Consider the following 21819-nt stretch of genomic DNA (forward strand, 5'->3'; position numbering starts at 1 on the left):
GACCGTGAACATACTGTATATTACTAAATTCCTCTACCCAATACATCTACAGATAGCAGCCAATAAAGTGCTCAGTGCGTTTCCATACTAGTCGTTCATATAGCCAGCACACATCACCATTACCTATACCACCTATTGTTGCTATAAGGTATCTCCACGCATCAACCGGGGACCAAAATTCACTGTAACAACTTACCCATCGTGCTGCGATTGTCCTGATGCCAACTCTGACGTACTTTTTGCCGATATTAGCTTTGACTAATGAGTGACTAGTATGGAAACGCACTGAGCACTTTATTCATTACGTTATGTTCACAATCTGTTTACCCACGCTGCGTTATTGTCCTGTTGTGTTGCATTTTGGACATAGTTTATTTTATTAAAACAAAATCATTAATACAGATTAAAATCAAGGGAATAAACAATTTTATGGATATCTATGCTCATACTTTTTAGTATACAATATTTTAAGTGAGTTCTATCCTTACTATTGGTAAGAAATGCGATGTAGATATTTACCTGAGTTGTTACATAGATTGATATTAAGGTAACATTGCAGATTGGAGCTTAAGAGGCCTAATAGATATTACAAGAAGGCAAAATGCTATAGAATTAAAATCCAGAAAGAAAAGTGAAACAAGACTAAATTTTCCACATTTTATTAAAAATAAAGTGCTGTAATAAAAAAAGGTCATAAACTGCAAATCAACACAGGGAAGCAGACTGTACAACAGGACTCACCAACACCACATACTGACAAAACATTTGGCACAGAAAAGCTGCACGTACATATTTACAACAGATGGGACGTTTCCATGCATGCATTGTGATAAGGTGCGCATTCCTCTCTTTTTTTTTTGCAACACAGGTAAGGTTATGTCAGAGTCCTAGTGGTCCTCTATATTCAGTGTAGTACCGGTAAATATCCCTGTCAAGCAGCAGCTGGTTCACAGCATTGTAGATCTGTTTTATAGCATGTACACTACAGGTAGTCACTGAACGTCTGCATGTAGAACACTAAGGAAATTTTGTCTTTGCTACAGGAGTTATAGTATAGCGGCTGTGCTTTAGATCAGATGCTACTGAGTCAATACTGTACAGTCAGAGATGTATTCGCTATTCCAAAGTAGTTTTATACAAATCGACATTGATCAATGCTCCTTGGGCTGCACCGAGACGGGAAACTAAAATTCTAGGGCAGAAAGGTCTATAGATTATTGTTCTGTAACGTGAGTAGAAAAGTAGGAGCTGGATTATAGCTGAGGTACGTGTGCTTTATAAAGAAGTAGCTATACTATAGCCCACTGAGAGGATAGATCTGTAGTCCTTAGTACCATTCTCACTCAGAGTTTGTTGTGTATAAAAATGGCAGCTGCCTGAGATATTCCCAAGGATTTATCTGCACAAAACCACTTTGTAATCTATACAATATCTATCTAGTAGCCAGACAACTACTTTGGTATTTTTCAACACTGTTCAGACTAATCTGCAGGAAAACAAGAACAGACATTTATGGCACTCTTGGAGTGTAGAGCGTGTTCTTGCAGTTTATTCTCAGACACTCTACGATCAGTATCTTGCATTAGCCGAGGAAGAGTGTGATTGCCACTTCCATAACATCTTCCAAGTCATAGTTTACACCAATGATAAACAATGTCTAAAATAAGCGCAGGATGTCTTACCATCCAGACTTTGAGTATGTTAACAAAGTCCCACGTTATGAAGGCACTGGAAAAAGTGTGACAGGCGAGATTCTGACAGCTCACAAACAATGCTATGTATTTTTCCCTACTGGTCACTTGGTGCACACTACTGGTAAATCTGTCGATACTAACAGGACACATCCCGTACACACACATTTTCTCAAAAAAAAAAAAAAAAATTAATAAATGTACAATATTTACACCCCACCCTCTGAACAAAACAAAAAAAAACCTATATGTTGTCATTTCTAACAAAAGTATAAATTAAATAAATCTGTGTGTGTATCTTTTATACTTTAGGCAGAGTATAGCTGGTTGTTGGTGCCGTAACACCAGATCCTGGTTTCACATTTTTTAAACAAAGTAAAAAGGTAATGACAATACAGAAAAAAAAAGAAATAAAACAGAAATAATAATAATAATTGATGTTTCCTCAAAGGTTTAGGATGTGGATGAACATCAGCAGTAGATGGTTGCTTGGACGACGTGGCAAATATCTGACAATTCCTTTGTCTGACAGAAGGGCTTCTTACCCCCGCAGTAGAATATTGCTACCAGTTGGCAATGTACCCGACCTATATTCTGAACACCCTTTTTTCAGGGCTAATGCCTGATTCTTATTGTGCTTCTCATAAAAAATAAAGCCTGCCAACACTGACAAAACGTTCATTGGTTGCTCAGAATTACAAAGTCCGGACGCTCAGTGATCTACAAAACGTTCACAGGTACAACATTCTTGATGATCTTCCTACATGGCCATGAGGACTTCCAACGACATTTGGTTTTCTCCATAACCGATACTGAAGACCAGCCATAATGGAGGAATAACACTAGTATCCAAACGTTCTACTAACCAAGTGCAAATTTCTCAAAAGATGGTCCTTGCACACAGTTTATCAAATGAGTGTTGAAATGGTAATGTGCTACCTGGAGGCCAAGTGTGCACACGCTCCCAAACACAATTGTCATTCTGTGCCTAGAAACCATGATGATGATTGTAACAGAAGATGATGTGCTATCTTTCCACAATGTACACTTGTATACTTTCTGCACACAGAAGCTATCCAAGTATAGGTAGCCTGGGTTGACAATCAAGTTTTGACCATCATCATTAAGTTGCATGCACACACATAGAATACTTGTGGATCACAAAGCCTCGTTGAGCAGTTGCTTGTGTGGTCCCATAGTAGTTTGTGGGTTCAGGAATGTATTCGGTTTAGTCTCTCATACCACAGAATCTCTTATCTCTGAGCCTAGTCGTACCCTCGGTCTTGGGCATGCTGCTGTTACCTCCACCAGAGTGTCCTTGACATTCAGAGGTCTTTTCTCTGATTCTGATACAATTTTACTAGCGACCAAAGGGTCATGAACAGGAGTGCTGATGATATAGTTGTCATTTAGAGTCTGATAACCCTTATGGTCAGCTTGTGGGATAGGAACACTGCTTCCATTTAGAGGCACACTTTCAGCATTTTTACGTGGCTTCTTGTCTGAGTTTTCTACTGGCTTCAGAATGGATTTCATCCCACTGCGATGTTTGTACAAAATGCACAATGTCATAATGACCAATACCACCACAAATAATATAGTCATTATTAAAAATTCATTCCAGTATGATTTCCCTAATAGCTGGGCAGAGTTACCACCCGAGACTGAGGAAATAAATTTTGAGGTGTTGACAACCTTGTCAATGGCACTAACTTGGTGAAAGATCATTTCTGTTTGAGCCCTTTGCGTGGTTGGTCTTACGAAGTTCTCTGATGTCACACAGTACTTCACCATCATCTTCTTGAAATCCTTCTCTACTGACCAGCATTCATATGTTCCCAGCCTTTCAGGACTGTTTAAGAGAATGAGGTCTCCAGTTTCTAATACAAAATATGAGGCATCAATAGCTTTTTCATTGTGAAGCCATTGACGTGACGCTAAGTTGGATAACAAGTTGCAAGGCAATGTAGTAGCATTATTCGGCCTTAGCACAATCTTCTTACACTCAACCTCTCCTGTGAATAAAACATCAATAATAGGAATTAATGGTCATTTCTACTTACTTTTGCATCTCATCTATCTATCTATCTATCTATCTATGGCTTTAGCCTACTCTCTCTCTTTCCCCACATTTTGGCTTCTCTCTCTTTATATCTTTTCTTATCTCCCTCGCTCTCTCTACTTGCCGCCTTCTCTCTCTCTTTACATTTTCCCTCTCCCTGTCTACATCTTCCCTTCTCTCTCTCTTTCTCCATCTTGCCTTCTCTCTCTCTCTCTCCACATCTTCCTTTCTTTCTCTCTCTACACATCTTCCCTTCTATCTCACTCTCACTCCATCTCGCCTTTTCTATCTCTCGCTCTACATCTTGTCTTCTTTCCATATCTCACCTTCTCTCTACACCCCCCCCCCCCCCCCCCGCGCTATCCATCTGTAACATACTGAATCATTTCTATTAGCGACTTACCCTTTGTAATAAGAACACGTCCAGAAGGTCCGGAGCTATTGCTCTGCTGGCAAAGTTTTTCAGTATCTGCATTTTCAATATCTTGGAGCCAGTGTCTAGGATACAGAAAATCAGCCGTAAATAAAGGAAATCTATGTATGTAATCATCACTGCCAAAAAGACATAAAATAGGGACCACTCACTGGGCATTTGGGTCATGTGAATGGTGGTGGACACTGCGGCAGCCCTTCTTGCTCCAAGCACAGTAGGGATCACGTGAAAGGATGCATTCCCCACAGCTTGCATACATACTGCAGTTTGAGACAGGAACTTGTACTACCATGGAACGAGATGAGGCGTAAACCAGGTTCTATGGAAGAGAAAACAACATATGAGTTTCCAAGGCTACAAATGGAAAATCAAGATGTCAGCAGTCAATGCATGTCAACCGATTGCTTAATAAGACGTAGATATGGATTTTTTTTTTTTTACTACAGGAAAGGCTTATTGCGTCTGTAAAGAAGTAAGCTAATATTAAATGGTTTGTTAGATACAGTATGTTTTGTCAAGCTATTTTAAAATAATAAAATAACCAGTGATGAGAAAGGGTAGAGGTGTATATTGTGGTTCTAGAAGAATACCGATCAATAGCTCAGTATCTATGCTCCAGTTAACACCAAGCACAATGGCCACTACTACTGCTCTGCTACTATGGGGTCTTCCATTCAGTTAGAGTAATATCTATTCCTATCTCATGGACAATGCCCTATTACTGGGAGGATACATGATGTGGATGAATGCATTCTGTGAATATGTTGGCCCAATTTAAAGTGAATTCACTTTTATTAAGTTACTTTTACTTGTGTAGCCTACAGTGAAGTCAGACCTTGTTCTTACCTTGCTGTGATCGATCAGTAGCTCCTGAACTGGATCTGCACCGGGGAACAGTTTAATCTCTTCAATAACGTGGACTTTTTTATTCACATGGACAGCCTTGTGCAGCCGTCCGTCATCTGTGGAATGGAAAGCATTGTTAAGATTGGTAATAATAAAAGGTGGATAAAACGGTGCCAGGATTGAGAGTGTACAACCGCATTAACCCTTACCTGTCCCCAAGAACATGACATCATAGGTTTTCTTCAGCCCCTTGACTCTCTGCACGCTGATCTGCTGATAGAGCATCTGGGTCTGGAGAAGCAGAGGCTGGCTCCTCACAGGACTGTCCATCAAGAAATGGTCCTTGATGAAGTTCAATACTCGGTCAGGCATTTGTAGGGAGGAATTGATTTTCATGTTCCTTGCTTTGTTAGTGATGCACTGTTGGGAGGAAAAGATATGAATGAGCTATACGTAGTATGATTGGCTTCAATGAGCTGTGTCGCTTTGCCAGACGATGTACAACTTGATCAGTAAACACTGCAGAATAAATAGTCTTTCATTGTATAAGACTTTGCTGCTAGAATGTATTCACTTACACACAGCTATAGCTATAGTAAAAGCGGACATTGTTTGCCTCAGGCTGATGTCAGTTTGGGGGGGAAACCGGTATTACAGGCAATTTAAATTAAAGTATTTAAGATTTTGAGGTCACAAGTTTCGATTGATAGAGTCTGAGCGTCCAGACCCGCACGATTGCTACATAGAGCTGGAAGAGACATTTGGCCTTGCTCCCTGGCTCACTTCAGGAGTCAGGCTCCATGGACTTACTATAGAAGCTGATCCCTGCAATAAAATGGAGAGTGTCCTGTGGTTTTAATTCTACATGTTTATAATGTCAGGGAGTGAAGTGCTTAGCCATGCACTTCTCCCGACTCTAACTAGCAATCAGTTGGGCTCCCACAGCCAGACCCTGACTGATGAGAATTCTTGACATTGTCTGAGACAGTAACACTTTACAGTTATTTATACACAGGATAACTAGCTAATCACTGAGGGCCTGACTGTTCAGACCCCCACCAATCACAAGAAAAGAAACCAATTACTCATCAAGTAAATGGAGCAACAGCGCATGCTCGACCCTTTTCCATTCATTCTCCATTGGAAGTCCCATAGACTGTGACTGCATTGTTGACCAAGCATTTCCTTTACATTCACAATTTATCTATATTTTCATGATCAATGAGAGGGGTCTGATGATCGAATTCAGACTGAATAGATAAAGAGCTCCTATGGATAGGGGATCATTTTAAGCTGGAGATTATTCCTTTAACTGACTTTCCATAGGGTATGTGAGACCTTAGTATGGGGGGGGGGGGAATGAAGATTGTATGAAGGCTTTGGTATTCAGTGTGGCTTACGGTTTACAGCACTGTGGAATATATGGGTCCTAAATCATAATGAAAAATAATGAACTAACACAATCTACTAAAAACTCTGTACTGCATACAGTTGTCCATGAGGGGGCAGTGTTGACACACATTACCCAATAAAAAGACAAGCGTTCTTGAAATTTTAGCAAAGAGATCAAAGGGAACAACAGTGTCTGATCCTGTGCACTGCTTGCTTTTCCACTACACAATTGTATGTCCATACATGGCTTTCTATAAGAAAAAACACCATATACTTACAGCTCCGGGTCGTGGCTCTGGGACAGAATTGGTGTATGTACTCCACTGCTGAGATTCCCGGTTTACTTCCTTATAGAGGCCACTGAACGCCCTCTGCACATCACTCATTGAGAAGGCACATACTGCTGAACTTCCAACACCCCCCTTGTTCCTGAGGAGAAAAATACATTTCTAGAATAAGTTTCAATATGGGCCTAGTGCATCTAAAGCTACCAGATTCATTTATCATAGTTACGGCAGATACACTATGTACCCCATGTGCTTATAATTATAGTGATCCAAGTAATGCAATTTAATGGTCACATAAACAAGCTCGGGGAACTGAGAAGTAGGACAAAGCGGCCATTACGAAACAAAGGAAAGGCTGAAATGTAGTTCACAATACAAGACAGTAATGAACGCTAAAAACAGTTTTCACAGCTAAGTCGCAGCATGGGACTTGTTAAAGGAAAGCCCAAAATCATGGGTGTTCCTCACATTCACACATAGAATGAATACTAATAGCGTTCTGCTTACCACTGGGAATTAAAGACCCCATAGAAAATGGTATTCATCCAGTGTTCCCCTCCTGGGGTGAGGACAAACATGTCCTTCAAGACATTAAAGGGGAAGCCATCTTCTGGGCGATTGCAAAGGAGCTGGGCCTTCAGGAACGTGGTCCACCTCTTCTGTAGGACACGCTCACCACCCAGGTCACCCTAGGAAAGGAAGGACATGATTGTGCTGTCAAGTCAATCATAAGAGACAATAGCCAATTATATAATTAGATAATAAGCCAGATCTTGTTATGGAGTTAACACTGTGCACCTTGCACCCTGACCAAAAGTGCAAATTCATGTGCAATCTGTGCCTACTACATCATATCGACAACGATCAATTGACAGAAGAATAAACCAGCCTGGCATAACGTCAGCCTTTTTTTTTTTTTTTTTAAAGCGGTGGGGGAGGACGAGTTATGCATAAATGGGAATGCCTCTATACATAGAACACGCAAGAAGAAAGTGAAATCACATCAGTTAAGGTGGTACATGGACAGACCCATAAGGCCCCTAGTTGGAAAATTTCTCTTTGATGAATTATATACATGCCGCTCCTGACAATATGATGTTCTTTGCTCCGAAAGACTACATAATCTGAGATGAAATGGAATACATACATGTATACTGATCACTATAAATTATGCTTTAAGTAATAGCTGGCACTTGAAATGGGATAGAAATCCCATCGCCACCCTTATTTGTTATGAATGTAAAGCAGGGGTGGAGAACATCTGGTCCGCTAGGTCCTCCAATCCAGCCCTCACCCCACCAACTATTAAAAAAAGTTATAAGCATGCTGCGCCTGCCCACCTCATCACCGCACTCCTTAGCGGTCAGTAAGCAGGGAGTGTGCTGTGGAAGTGGGTAGGCTTACAGTCCCTGGCCTAGATGGCTGCTCACTGCCATCCCCATGTACTGCCATGCTGCGTCTCATTATGTGACGTAACTCAGCAGTCTTCCTGTTGATTAGACAAGTACGCCGCTACACTCTCAGACCGCCTCCACAACAGTGAACAGCAACACGGCCGTCCTGCGCTTTTGTAATTATAATCCCTGGAGGGAGAAGATGGAGCTATGCTAGGTTAAACTTAATGATTGAGTGGTGGGCATTGGTCTCGCTGCAGTGGGGGTATTCATGGGTACAGCTTGTGGTAGTATTATATTCAGGGGCACAGAGTTTGGCATCAATATATTCACTGGTACAGCGTGCGGCAACATAATATTCTGGGGCACAGGGTGCGGCAACATAATATTCTGGGAAACAGCGTGCGGCAGTATTATATTCTGGGGCACAGGGTGCGGCAACATAACATTCTGGGGCACAGCGTGCGGTAGCATTATCCACGGGGGCACAGTGTGCGGCAGCATTATACACTGGGGCACAGCGTGCGGCAGCATTATACACTGGGGCACAGCATGCGGCAGCATTATATTTAGGGGCACAGCATGTGGCAGCATTGTACACCGGGGCACAGCGTGCGGCAGCATTGTAAACCGGGGCACAGCGTGCGGCAGCAATGTACATCAGGGCACAGCGTGCGGCAGCATTGTACACCGGGGCACAGCGTGCGGCAGCATTGTACACCGGGGCACAGCGTGCGGCAGCATTGTACACCGGGGCACAGCGTGCGGCAGCATTGTACACCGGGGCACAGCGTGCGGCAGCATTGTACACCAGGGCACAGCGTGCGGCAGCATTATATTCAGGGGCACAGCGTGCGGTAGCATTATCCACGGGGGCACAGTGTGCGGCAGCATTATACACTGGGGCACAGCGTGCGGCAGCATTATACAGTGGGGCACAGCGTGCGGCAGCATTATATTTAGGGGCACAGCATGCGGCAGCATTGTACACCGGGGCACAGCGTGCGGCAGCATTGTAAACCGGGGCACAGCGTGCGGCAGCATTGTACACCGGGGCACAGCGTGCGGCAGCATTGTACACCGGGGCACAGCGTGCGGCAGCATTGTACACCGGGGCACAGCGTGCGGCAGCATTGTACACCGGGGCACAGCGTGCGGCAGTATTATACACCAGGGCACAGCGTGCGGCAGCATTATATTCAGGGGCACAGCTTGTGGCAGCATTATATTTAGGGGCGCACCGTGTGGCAGCATTACATTCAGGGGCGCACCATGCAGCAGCTTTATATTCAGGGGCGCACCGTGCGGCAGAATTATATTTAGGGGCACAGCGTGCGGCAGTATTATACACCAGGGCACAGTGTGCAGCAGCGTTATATACCGGGGCACAGCGTGCGGCAGCATTATATACCGGGGCACAGTGTGTGGCAGCATTATATTTAGGGGCACAGCGTGCAGCAGCATTATATTCAGGGGCACAGTGTGTGGCAGCATTATATTCATGGGCACAGTGTGTGGCAGCATTATATTCAGGGGCACAGTGTGTAGCAGCATTATATTTAGGGGCACAGCGTGCGGCAGCATTATATTCAGGGGCATTTTGGTAATTTTCTTTGGTATTTTTTTTTTTTCCTGCAATTTTGTACAACCCTCAAACTATGAATATTTTTGTTTGTTCTCTCACCTTGCATACTCGAGCAATTCGAGACACAAATGGATTCTTAACAAAATCAAACTCTTTTGCCGTCTCAGTGAAGAAGAAATAAATCTTATCATCATCACCAACAGTGTTCCCTTTGGGAAGACTCTCTGGAATATGAGCCGAGCCAACAAAAGCTGGATCTGCAATGACAAAGCAGAGGATAATGAGTTTAATAGCAGGTCCTGTGCACATAATCACAGAGTCAGCACAAGCATACATCCCAGTCTGATGAGTACTCAGACTATGCTCTTATTTACATACTACAAAGTACTCATCCCAAATTATCTTCCAACACGCCTCCATTGTCGCCTAGTCTAAATTACACCAACCCAGCCATATCATCTGTAAGTATAGTATAATAAAGGGTTTGTGCTCTTTGGGTTTAGGAGCAGAGGAAAGGATGTTAGAGATTCCTAACAATCGGCCTGTTCTATTTTAACTATAGAAAACCTGGATTGAACCCTACAGGCAAATATTTGCAATTTAGGAAGGATCTGCATACATCAAAGGTGGTTCCTGATCTCTATCAAAAGCCATGTTACTGTATGTCTGAACACATGCTTATCAGAGAAGTAAATCAAAGGTCAACCTTGGAGCCAGTTCATGGAGGTCTCGGTTTTCAGAGTAATTTTGCTGTCATCACTCTTGTAAATAATAGGCTCATTTCCTTGGAAGGTACTGACAGTGCCTCCATACATGTCCCCATCTGGAACAGAGACAGAAGAATAGATTAAGCAGTGTACAGAAAATCGGGGAAATCACGAATCCTCCATTGGGGATCCAAGAAGAAATTACAGGACATTTAAGGGAGACTATTATAAAGCTCTTGGAGGCACTGTACTTACCAACCATTAGAGCAGAGGACCTATATTCTGGATCAAAAGGGCATCGGCCCCTTCCATCTTCCATGATGGGGATACCATCTGAATCTGTTTCCAAAGCAAAATCATGGGTTCTCTAGAATGGAAAAAGATTTGCCCAACTGTTAAGATATGGTTTTTAAGGACAAGAAAATGTGTCAGTGAGAATATACAAACTCTATGCAGATATTACTAGACAGCATAAGACCCCAACTGAAGCCCTATTCACACAGCATTTTGTTCATGCATTACAGATTTACATCTGAATATCTCCCAATCAGTAGTGGATTATAATAGGGGTGTTTCGGGCGGCAGCCCGGGGCCCTGAGCTCCTGGGGGGCCCATGACCACCCAAAAAGACTTATACTTTCAGTGGTGTACTGTCTCCTGGCTACACTTCCGCCATGATTTGCAAAAATCACAGTTTTTTAATGGCAATTTTGCACAAATCAGGACATCATGACATTATCTATACTGTGCTATGAACACCACGCTAGTGCTGCCAAAGTTACAGTGGGGTGGGGGGGCCCAGGCTTGGTGAACAGCCCAGGGCCTATGGTAAGGTTAATCTGCCCCTGCTCCCAATAAGTATTCTGGTATTTACAATGATTACATGTTATTCTTTAAAAAAAGACTAACACAGTATAAGCCTATGTTTACACACATTAAGCGACGGTCTCCAATTGATCTTTAGGGCGCCAGAGTTCAGATGCGGGCACATCTGTGTGCGCCCGCATCAGAACTCCCCACTGCATACTATGGAGTGTGCGGCCGGAGCCGATCGCTCCATAGTGTGCACTGACAGGGTTTTCTGCGGCCGCTATTCACTGAATAGCGGCCGCAGAAAACTGACACGTCAGTTTTCTACTGCGGCACGAGAGATCCCGGCCAGAGCGTATACTATGTGTATACGCCGCGGCCGAGATCCAATAGAAAGCAAGGCAACGTATGTTTTCGTACAAAATAAGGCCATTGTTGCCGATTGCAACAATGGCCGTACTTTTACGAAAATCTATCTTTTGTGAGCATAGCCTATAGGTGTAAAGAAGACAACAGATTTAAGGGTACATCACTTGATTCATGGCGATGCATTCGATCAACTGACATCAAGGTCTTTATGTGAACAGCCCCTTACATCTATGGCCAGCTTCCCTAGCAGACTACATCTAGTTACTGGAGTTCCATAAGCAGGGCACATTACAGGACCCATCTAAAAATGGACAAGCTGCATCCTAACTGCTTGCTATATACAGTACACTTAGGCCTCATTCACATTTTCAGTAGTTTTTCAGGACTGTATATTATATCCACAATTGTAAAAACACAATCTGCAAAAATTTTGTCCACAGTGCATCATTGTGGATGTTTCTTTCACAAAAATTAAAGATCTGCAAAAATGACAAACGTTCCCATAGACTTCTATGGGTGCCACAATTATAGCCAGTACTAGGACATGTCCTATTTTTTGTGAGACATCCGTAAAACTACAGATTCGCAGTGTGAACTACAGTGTTAAAACCCTAATAGAAATCAATGTTCGCTAAATTTAACCATAATTTATAGAACATATGAATAAGGCTTTACTCTTTTCTTGTGCCATGCTTCTTCTATATATTGGACCTCACGCTCCACATACCTTCAGCTCAACACTTTCTGAATCTATTCTTACTGTCGCTTAGAATTCTTCACTTTTTGGCCGCGGTGTACAGATGTGTGTCACTGCAATGGCTTCATGTAGCATGGGATTTTATAATTGGCTTCACTGTGAGAGGCAATGAAGCAGGCAGAATGTGTTTGTGTGTGCCTGTTTACAATGATTACACGTTAGCTTGGGTACCCTTGAGTATCAGCGCATCTGTGCATAGGCAATCGCATTTATCGTTTTGTCAGAACCAGTTGGCGTATGGATAAATATTGGTATACTTAATAATCCTCAGGTATTCCATGGATAAATAGATGCGCTTTTGGCTGTTTTACCCAGATTATTGTTAACCGCTTAGGTGCCGTTTCTGAATAACAATGTGGTTAATGATTTTTCTTGTGGGTGTAAAGACATAAGATCGGTCTGATGGGTGTCGGTATGTGGGTACAAGCATGGATTGATGTTGTGGGTGTTTAATATACTGGGATGATACGAGTGAAGTCACTACAACAACACTGGGCAGGTTTCAGCCTATGGCCTATATACAGCACATAATAATGCCTCATTCATGGAGGCAGACAAAAGTCCTGGAACGTGTAAAAATAAAAAATATAGGGAGAATATTAAATGATATAACCCGGAGGCCTCAGGTAAATAATTGCCAGGTTGTGGTAAGAAGAAAACACAGATCACTGCAATCCTGAATTCTCGTCTACTTCTATAGACTGCATAACCCACTTATCAATATATCACCCCATACAGCAATGGAAAAACATCATCTGCATGACTACAGCAAGACGAAGCATCAAACTCTAAAACAATAGAGATCATTAGGAAATCCACTATATTTGGGCCCCATTCACATCTTGTTGTTGATCTACGTTGCCAGTATAACTAATCTGCCAAATTGATGATCGCTTCATGTATTTTACACTTATTAGGCAAGGGCTGCACAGATATCGCTTACAATGTCCGTGCAGCCCTTGATGTACAATTATCGAACTGTATATGGGCTCAGTAAGGGAGCGCCAATCTAGCAGATTGGCGCTAGCTTACATCAAGTCATCAGGCCTTGTAATACGACCCTAACAGTGTACACATTCAGTCTATTACTGAAATGTATACTTTTTTTTCTTGCAAGATTCAAAAGCATAGTCTACCAGATTTTTGAGCCTATTAAAATGGAAGTATACATTTAGACAATATGCAATTAGAGTCAATGGGGAAGATCTATCAAGCATGGTGTAAAGTGAAACTGGCTCAGTTGCCCCTAGCAACCAATCAGATTCCAACTTTCATTTTCCAAAGAGTCTGTGAGGAATGAAAGGAGGAATCTGATTGGTTGCTAGGGGCAACTGAGCCAGTTTCACTTAACACCATGTTTGATAAATCTCCCACAATGGGTTTACTGGGGATATGCCAAAAAAAGTTAATAAGGCAGATTCGCCACATAGCAATGAGCGCCCAATGCCTGATGATTTTAGGTGTGAACCAGCCTGATTCGGACGATCAGTCCGTGTAATAGGGCCCTAACTCTTATCATTCCTGTAACTTCCTCTGGGACTTGCATCTATCAGTCATCTATACTGTGGATATGACATATTTCTAAAGTGAGAATACACCTTTAATTAAAAAAAGTTTCTCACTAATTATTAATAGCAGAAAGGGTTTTGGGCTTTTTTTAGCGCCAGTTTTTATTTTCACCATTGGCTAAGTTTCCAAATAATGGTTGGATTTGTCCAACAGAAAGTGGGTAACAATGTCCGACAAGTGGGTGATGTCATCTGCCAGTCTTGAGTTCTCGTGCTAATACCATCAATCAATAAAACCAAATATTTATCAGGAATAATATTCCACAGAATTATTTTTAAATGATATTTTAAACCATAACCGTTAATGACGTGTATGAACACAATTAATTCATGTAACCTCCTGTATTATAACACCAAACTGCATTTAGCAAAACTCCTATGATGCAGTCTGTGAGATAAGCTGGCCATAAACAGCAGCTTTCTTCTCCATATACTCAAATATACATCCAAGGCTTGTTCGAGCATGCATGGTTATTCAGCCGGGGGATGGGGAGATGCCAATGTTGGACACTTCTATGGGCTAGCAGACTAAAAGATTAGGTATGTCAAAATTCAGGATACCCGATCCTTGTTTTCCCAGATGTCTACTGTCAAGAAAGCTTCATATACAATAGAGTATGAATGGATACCACCGACAAAAAAAAAAAATGTATTAAATGTGCTTTGGCAGCTTTAGTTTTTCATAGGTCTTATAACTGTACAATCCCAGGTGTGAAGTCCTTTTCGAGAAAATAAAATAAACAGAACAAGTGTGCAGACACACTAGCAATGAATTCTGGAAGATTTCAGCTTAGAAGCCTGCAGAATTAAAGTGCTTACTTTAAAGCTCACTCCCCCCCCCCCCCTCTCCCCCCCCCCCCCCCCCCCCCCCCCCCCAAAAAAAAAAAAAAAAACACAACAAAACAACCTTTTGACGTCTCAAAATTTTTATCGGTCAGAGTGTTTAGACTGCCGCGATCAGGAGAATTAGTATGGAGAGAAGCAAACCACATCCTACTTCTCTATGTGAGAAATACGGCCCAATAGATCTACATCAAGTGACACAGAGCCACACAGACTAGACAGAATGCATTAAAAGGTAACTCCGGGTAGAGGTAAAAAATTAAATAAATTAAAACTTATGCAGAAGCATATAACAATACTTACCTTTCTATCCCAGTTTTTAAACTACCAAAAATCCATTTGTTTTGTTCTGTTTTGTGTTTCTGCACTTCCTAGTTTAGCAGATGTACTCAGTACTACAGGTTCCAGAATGCAATGCTTTCCCTCAGCTGTTCCATCACAGTCCCCACCCTGCACATTCCCCGCCCAAATCTATTGCAGAACATCTAGGCTGTGTTCACACATTGCAGTTTCATAGTGTTACTGAATTATTTGCAGTACTTTATCATTTCATACCCGCGCAGCATGCTGTACTCTCTACCTGTAATGCTGATATTGGAATAAAGCAAAGAATTTTTTAAATAATTTTTTCCCCCCTTTCCACGCACATATTATGATCAAGCATCTTTTATCTTTGAAGTTGATTCCCACAAAAAGGACTTTATCCGATATTATCTTACATGGGATATACTGTTTATGCCTTGTTTTTGTGCAGGTGGGATTGGCAGTGTCGGCTCTTATCTTCTCTGCTGTTTAGCATTATCTATTTGTGTTACTGCATCATTTTTGTGCAGATGCTGCAGTACTGCAATGACACTTCAACATGTGTGAACACAGCCCTAATTTCTCTGTAGACTTTTGCACAATCAGCGAAAGTTGAAACCTGCCGAGAAGCGCAGACTGAGACTAGCAGACACACACAATGTGAGACAGAGGCATGGAAGATTTGTCTCCTAGGGGGGGATAGCAGCAGGAGCAGGAGCCAATGTAGATTGACACAGAGGCCATTTTTTTTTTCACTTCCTTGATTTCTATAAGCTACCAGTGTGGCAGAACAGTACAGATACAGTAATACATTGTATAGATACATCTATATAACTTTTAATGTACTTTTAATAGAAAACAAGTTTTTCTTATCCGGAGTTCCCCTTTAATTGGGGACTTCTCCTAACTTGCTCTGATTGGTCACAGTCTGAACACTTAAGGCCCCATTAAACACACAGATTATTGAAGCCGAAGCTAGGGACAGACTATAAACAAAGAACAGGTCATAAAGAAAAGACTTAGATTTCTCCTCTTTTCAAATCCATTCCTGGCTTTGGCTTCAAGAATCTGTCAGATAAATCTGTGTGAGTAATAGGGCCCTTAGACCCTGACTGATGAGAACTTTTGATGCCCATTTAAAAGGCATGTATCACCTAAATTTTCTTCTACTGATTAAAGTTACATACACAAATGTGTTCTTTTATTCTAATCTGTTTCCATTTTCAGACAGTAATTTTTTTTATTTCACTCCTTAAAGATATAATGTTTCCACAACAGATTATAATTTTGTGATCCCAGGTACACTTCTAATAGAAAGCTAAGCAGCGTCATTACTAGCCCAACCCAGACAGGGTGTGACAATTCTGCGATATAGCTGAAGAAGTGTGCTTACGATATAGGTGCAGTTGGGGCTGAAGGCGTACGTTCCACAGGTGTAGAGGTGTGTGCTGTTCAGCTGCAGGAGGATCTTAATATAGTTCTGACAATCTCTCTGAAACAATAAGAAACAAGACTCAAGTTATTTGCTGTCACATAACCTAGTATTGATCATTAACTCACCGCATGGTGTCATTGGGGGCAATGATCACCAAAAGTGATAAGTAGCAAACAGCATTATATGGCCACACATCAAACGCTATGCATTTAAAGGTGAAGCTGCCACCAGCACTTAAAATGCCTGATCGTAGCTTTATACATAGTAATAATTGTTAAAATTCATACGTTTCAGATCAGTCTTAATAACTGTTAAGACATTACAATTGTTAGCTCCATTGGTCATTGTCTCTGACCTGACACATTTGCAATGGTCTAAAATTAAATTCTTGATAACTCCACCTTGGCTGCATGAATGCATTGAAAGACGTTGTCCTGGCACATAAGCGGATGAAATATGCCATCAATGTCCAAGGGCCAGGGCTCTGAACACTGTGACCCTGACAATGGCTGGAACAGTGTGTGATGCCATGACATACCAGGTTTTTTGTTGGGTCTGCCCTACTTTTTCCCTTTAAGTCCCTATTTATAACCAGACGTTTGACCTCTTCGGCAGCGATTCTCTTGTGGGTGGGGGGGGTTGGTTTAACAGAGAGCACAAGTTACAAAATATAGACAATCAGGGCCGCCATCAGGAATTTCGGGGCCCCATACAACCAAAGTGTCTGGGCCCCCCACATTAATAATAAAAAAAAAATAGTGTGTTCGCCCCACGCCTTGCTGGGAGGTATAATTTGGTTCCGATCAATCCTAGAGAACTGGCTCATATACCCCATTTTCCCCAGTGGCTTAAAATGTAACCTCTGTTATACAGTTATAAAATTGTAGAAATTAAATGTGAACAAGGTGCAATTCAAATAGACACTTACTTGTATAGCTGTCTCTTGTGCTCTGTATGCAGTGCATTATACTCACCCTTGCAACGTACAATTTATAGCGTGTCTACAAGCCCAGCGGGGCTCATTATGATGGAGACTAAAACTTATACAAGAGTGGGGTAGGGGTTCCCCTGTATTCGGAATGCTGTTGAGTACTAGGCAATGCCCCGTTTGGGATTATTGAATTTCGAGGGTCTGGGGGGCTGTTTGATTTGTATATGTTCACCAATATCCCCCCCCCCGGTATGCTCACTAACATAGAATATGTTGATAAGGCTAATATAATGAGGCTGTTCCATGTTAGTGAGCATATACAAATCACCCCCCCCCCCAGGCAGACTAGTTTAGCTCACCCAAGACAGTGATAGCGAATACATGGCGGTGAGAACGCTTTCTAGGAGATCCTGTTTGTGCAGCAGAGGTGTCTTTATCCTGCTCTGCATAGACCCTCGAAATTCAATAATCCCAGATGGGGCATTGCCTAGCACTCAACAGCATTCTGAATACAGGGGAACCCCTACCCCACTCTTGTATAAGTTTTAGTCTCCATCATAATGAGCCCCGCTGGGCTTGTAGACGCGATATAAATTGTACGTTGCAAGGGTGAATATAATGCACTGCATACAGAGCACAGGAGGCAGCTATACAAGTAAGTGTCTATTTGAATTGCACCTTGTTCACATTTAATTTCTACAATTTTATAACTGTATAACAGAGGTTACATTTTAAGCCACTGGGGAAAATGGGGTATATGAGCCAGTTCTCTAGAATTGATCTCACACACAGACACCAGCACACATGTATACAGACACCAGCACACATGTATACAGACATACAGACACCAGCACACATGTATACAGACACCAGCACACATGTATACAGACATACAGACACCAGCACACCAGGGCACGATGAAGTTTGAACTTCTGCAACCTGGAGAAATCACCTGATATCACCTGCAGTCCTATGTAACACCACATAACACAGTGGTATCTCTGAGTACAGATAATGTAGTAGATTTCACCTCCAGTCCTATGTAACAGCACAGATAACACAGTGATATCTCTGAGTATAGATCATGTAGTAGATGTCACCTGCAGTCCTATGTAACAGCACAGATAACACAGTGATATCCCTCTGAGTACAGATAATGTAGATGTCACCTGCAGTCCTATGTAACACCACAGATAACACAGTGGTATCTCTGAGTACAGATAATGTAGTAGTCACCTGCAGTCCTATGTAACACCACAGATAACACAGTGATATCTCTGAGTACAGATAATGTAGTAGCTGTCACCTGCAGTCCTATGTAACACCACAGATAACACAGTGATATCTCTGAGTACAGATAATGTAGTAGTCACCTGCAGTCCTATGTAACACCACAGATAACACAGTGATATCTGAGTACAGATAATGTAGTAGTCACCTGCAGTCCTATGTAACACAACAGATAACACAGTGATATCTCTGAGTACAGATAATGTAGTAGTCACCTGCAGTCCTATGTAACACAACAGATAACACAGTGATATCTCTGAGTACAGATAATGTAGTAGCTGTCACCTGCAGTCCTATGTAACACAACAGATAACACAGTGATATGTTTGAGTACAGATAATGTAGTAGCTGTCACCTCGGAGCCCCTACTAAATGATGTTCTACAAAATAAGAAAACCGTCATACAGGGACTCACAGGTGACGTCTTCTTTGATCTGAGGCGTCACTTTCCCTTTTCCTCTCCATCCGGCCCAGACCTCCATGATGATTCCTTCCAGATACGTTTCATCTTTTCAGAACCTGCGAGACAAACAATTTAGGCTCCGCACATTTCTAGCAACTTCCTTTCCTTTCTCCCCCCTATAGGCTCCCATAGTAACTGCGCTGTGTGGGATGTCCCCTGTATGTAGGATCCCCTGCTGTGCCCCCTGTATGTAGGATTCCCTGCTGAGCCCCCTGTATGTAGGATCCCCTGCTGTGCCCCCATGAGCTAATAATGCCCCTAGAGGTGGCCCCCATGAACTAATAATGCCCCCAGAGGTACCCCCATGCACTAATAATGCCCCCAGAGGTACCCCCATGCACTAATAATGCCCCCAGAGATGCCCCCATGAGTTAATAATGCCCCCAGAGGTGCCCCCATGAACTAATAATGCCCCCAGAGGTGCCCCCATATACTAATAATGCCCCCAGAGGTGCCCCCATGAGCTAATAATGCCCCCAGAGGTGCCCCCATATACTAATAATGCCCCCAGAGGTGCCCCCATACACTAATAATGCCCCCAGAGGTGCCCCCATGAGCTAATAATGCCCCCAGAGGTGCCCCCATAGGTGCCCCCATGAGCTAATAATGCCCCCAGAGGTGCCCCCATATACTAATAATGCCCCCAGAGGTGCCCCCATGAACTAATAATGCCCCCAGAGGTGCCCCCATATACTAATAATGCCCCCAGAGGTGCCCCCATGAGCTAATAATGCCCCCAGAGGTGCCCCCATATACTAATAATGCCCCATATACTAATAATGCCCCCAGAGGTGCCCCCATACACTAATAATGCCCGCAGAGGTGCCCCCATACACTAATAATGCCCCCAGAGGTGCCCCCATACACTAATAATGCCCCCAGAGGTGCCCCCATACACTAATAATGCCCCCAGAGGTGCCCCCATACACCAATAATGCCCCCAGAGGTGCCCCCATACACTAATAATGCCCCCAGAGGTGCCCCCATACACTAATAATGCCCCCAGAGGTGCCCCCATATACTAATAATGCCCCCAGAGGTGACCCCATACACTAATAATGCCCCCAGAGGTGCCCCCATACACTAATAATGCCCCCAGAGGTGCCCCCATGAACTAATAATGCCCCCAGAGGTGCCCCCATATACTAATAATGCCCCCAGAGGTGCCCCCATGAGCTAATAATGCCCCCAGAGGTGCCCCCATATACTAATAATGCCCCATATACTAATAACGCCCCCAGAGGTGCCCCCATACACTAATAACGCCCCCAGAGGTGCCCCTAAAAAAAAACAACATCCTACTCACCTAATCCGCGCTGTGCAGGCAGCAGCTCTTCCTCCTCCTCTTCGGGCTCCATCTTGCGAGCCGCAGGGACGGGACTTCCGGCAGACGTGATGACGTCACATCATCACGCCTGCCGGAGGGGCACATGATCACGGCCCGGCCTCCCATAGGCTGCTGGTATGAAGTGCCGCCAGCCTATGGGAGAGAATACAGGAGGAGGACGCTGACAGGTCCTTCTCCTGTATTCTGATCGCTTTAATGTTCCGCCCTGTGCGGGCGGAACATTAAAGCGATCAGTGCATCCCGAGAAGCTGCGTGGTCGCAGCTTCTCGGGATGCTCAAAAACAGGTGGCAAGGGGGGCCGTGCGGGCCCCCCTAGCGTAGCGGTCGGGGGGCGGCGGCCGGCGGGCCCGCCCCCCCGTGTCTCTTAGGGTCCGGGCCCCATACGGCAGTACCACTTGTACTGCCCTATCGGCGGCCCTGTAGACAATTACCTAATAACTGCTGCAATGATGTATGAGAGCAAAGCTTATGAAACCAACTCCACGGCATGTATCATTGGAGAAATCTATATTGTTTAAAGGCCACGTCTCTAGATCTTCCAACACAAGAGATCATCCCTCATAATTATGTTATACAGTGAGGAATGCACTCTCTTAATTTACCCCAATCATTAATATGTCCCATGTGGTGATAGACTTGCTGCCATTGATACCATGTGATTTCTGTAAGGCCAATGCATCAAAGTCAGTGAATTGTAGAATATAAGGCTACAAATAAATGGAAACAAATGTAGTCCTTCAATGGGACCTTCCATGACTTCTACAAATCAAAGGGCTTATAGTATTCCAGGTACTGTATCTATGACTAGTGGACACTTGACTATTGGCTCCAAAATCCACAAGGTTCATACTGTAAGTATCGCTATAGGTGTACGCAAGTCCCAGTGCCTGATACAAGTCCCAAAACAGACCCCTATTTCTGACATTGCTCTAGACATGGACAGGGCTGTCTGAACAGCATTATGGACCCCTGGGCAGAGCTGTGAACTAAGCCCCCACCACCGCTCAGGCCCCGCCAAGCGCAAGCACAAACGTACAATAATTATGATGTGTGATCGTGCAGGGTATGGTTCCATCGGCCTCTTGTCGCAGGGATTTGTGAAGTGCAGTCTCTAAGTAAGTACAGCGGGGGTGTCGGGGGGGGGGGGGGGGCTGACAGTTCCCTGTGGTGTGGTCCGTAGCCCTACTATTACGAAAGTGAATGACAGAGAAGCAAATTGCTCATCACTCCTTTGTCTGTCAGTGTTTTACAGTCAGTTCAGGGCACAGATGGGCCCTCTATGAGACATGGGCCCCCAGGCAGCTG

The 21819-nt window shown here is 43.4% G+C and overlaps 1 protein-coding gene across 1 annotated transcript in view; it reads right to left on the reverse strand.

Annotated features, from left to right (window-relative positions):
• Positions 1-643: 643 nt before the first annotated feature.
• SEMA4B (semaphorin 4B) overlaps positions 644-21819 on the reverse strand; it is a 58971-nt gene continuing 37795 nt past the window's right edge. The window contains exons 4-14 of the mRNA XM_069984362.1: positions 16441-16539; positions 10653-10764; positions 10397-10513; positions 9790-9947; positions 7219-7400; positions 6703-6853; positions 5242-5452; positions 5033-5148; positions 4339-4505; positions 4157-4251; positions 644-3706 (exon numbers count right to left, since the gene is read on the reverse strand). Of these exons, the coding sequence (XP_069840463.1) occupies positions 2928-3706; positions 4157-4251; positions 4339-4505; positions 5033-5148; positions 5242-5452; positions 6703-6853; positions 7219-7400; positions 9790-9947; positions 10397-10513; positions 10653-10764; positions 16441-16539 (2187 nt within the window). The 3' untranslated portion in view covers positions 644-2927. The remainder of the gene's footprint in view (positions 3707-4156; positions 4252-4338; positions 4506-5032; positions 5149-5241; positions 5453-6702; positions 6854-7218; positions 7401-9789; positions 9948-10396; positions 10514-10652; positions 10765-16440; positions 16540-21819) is intronic.

Source organism: Dendropsophus ebraccatus, chromosome 1, assembly GCF_027789765.1.
Source record: "Dendropsophus ebraccatus isolate aDenEbr1 chromosome 1, aDenEbr1.pat, whole genome shotgun sequence".
Classification (NCBI taxonomy): domain Eukaryota; kingdom Metazoa; phylum Chordata; class Amphibia; order Anura; family Hylidae; genus Dendropsophus; species Dendropsophus ebraccatus.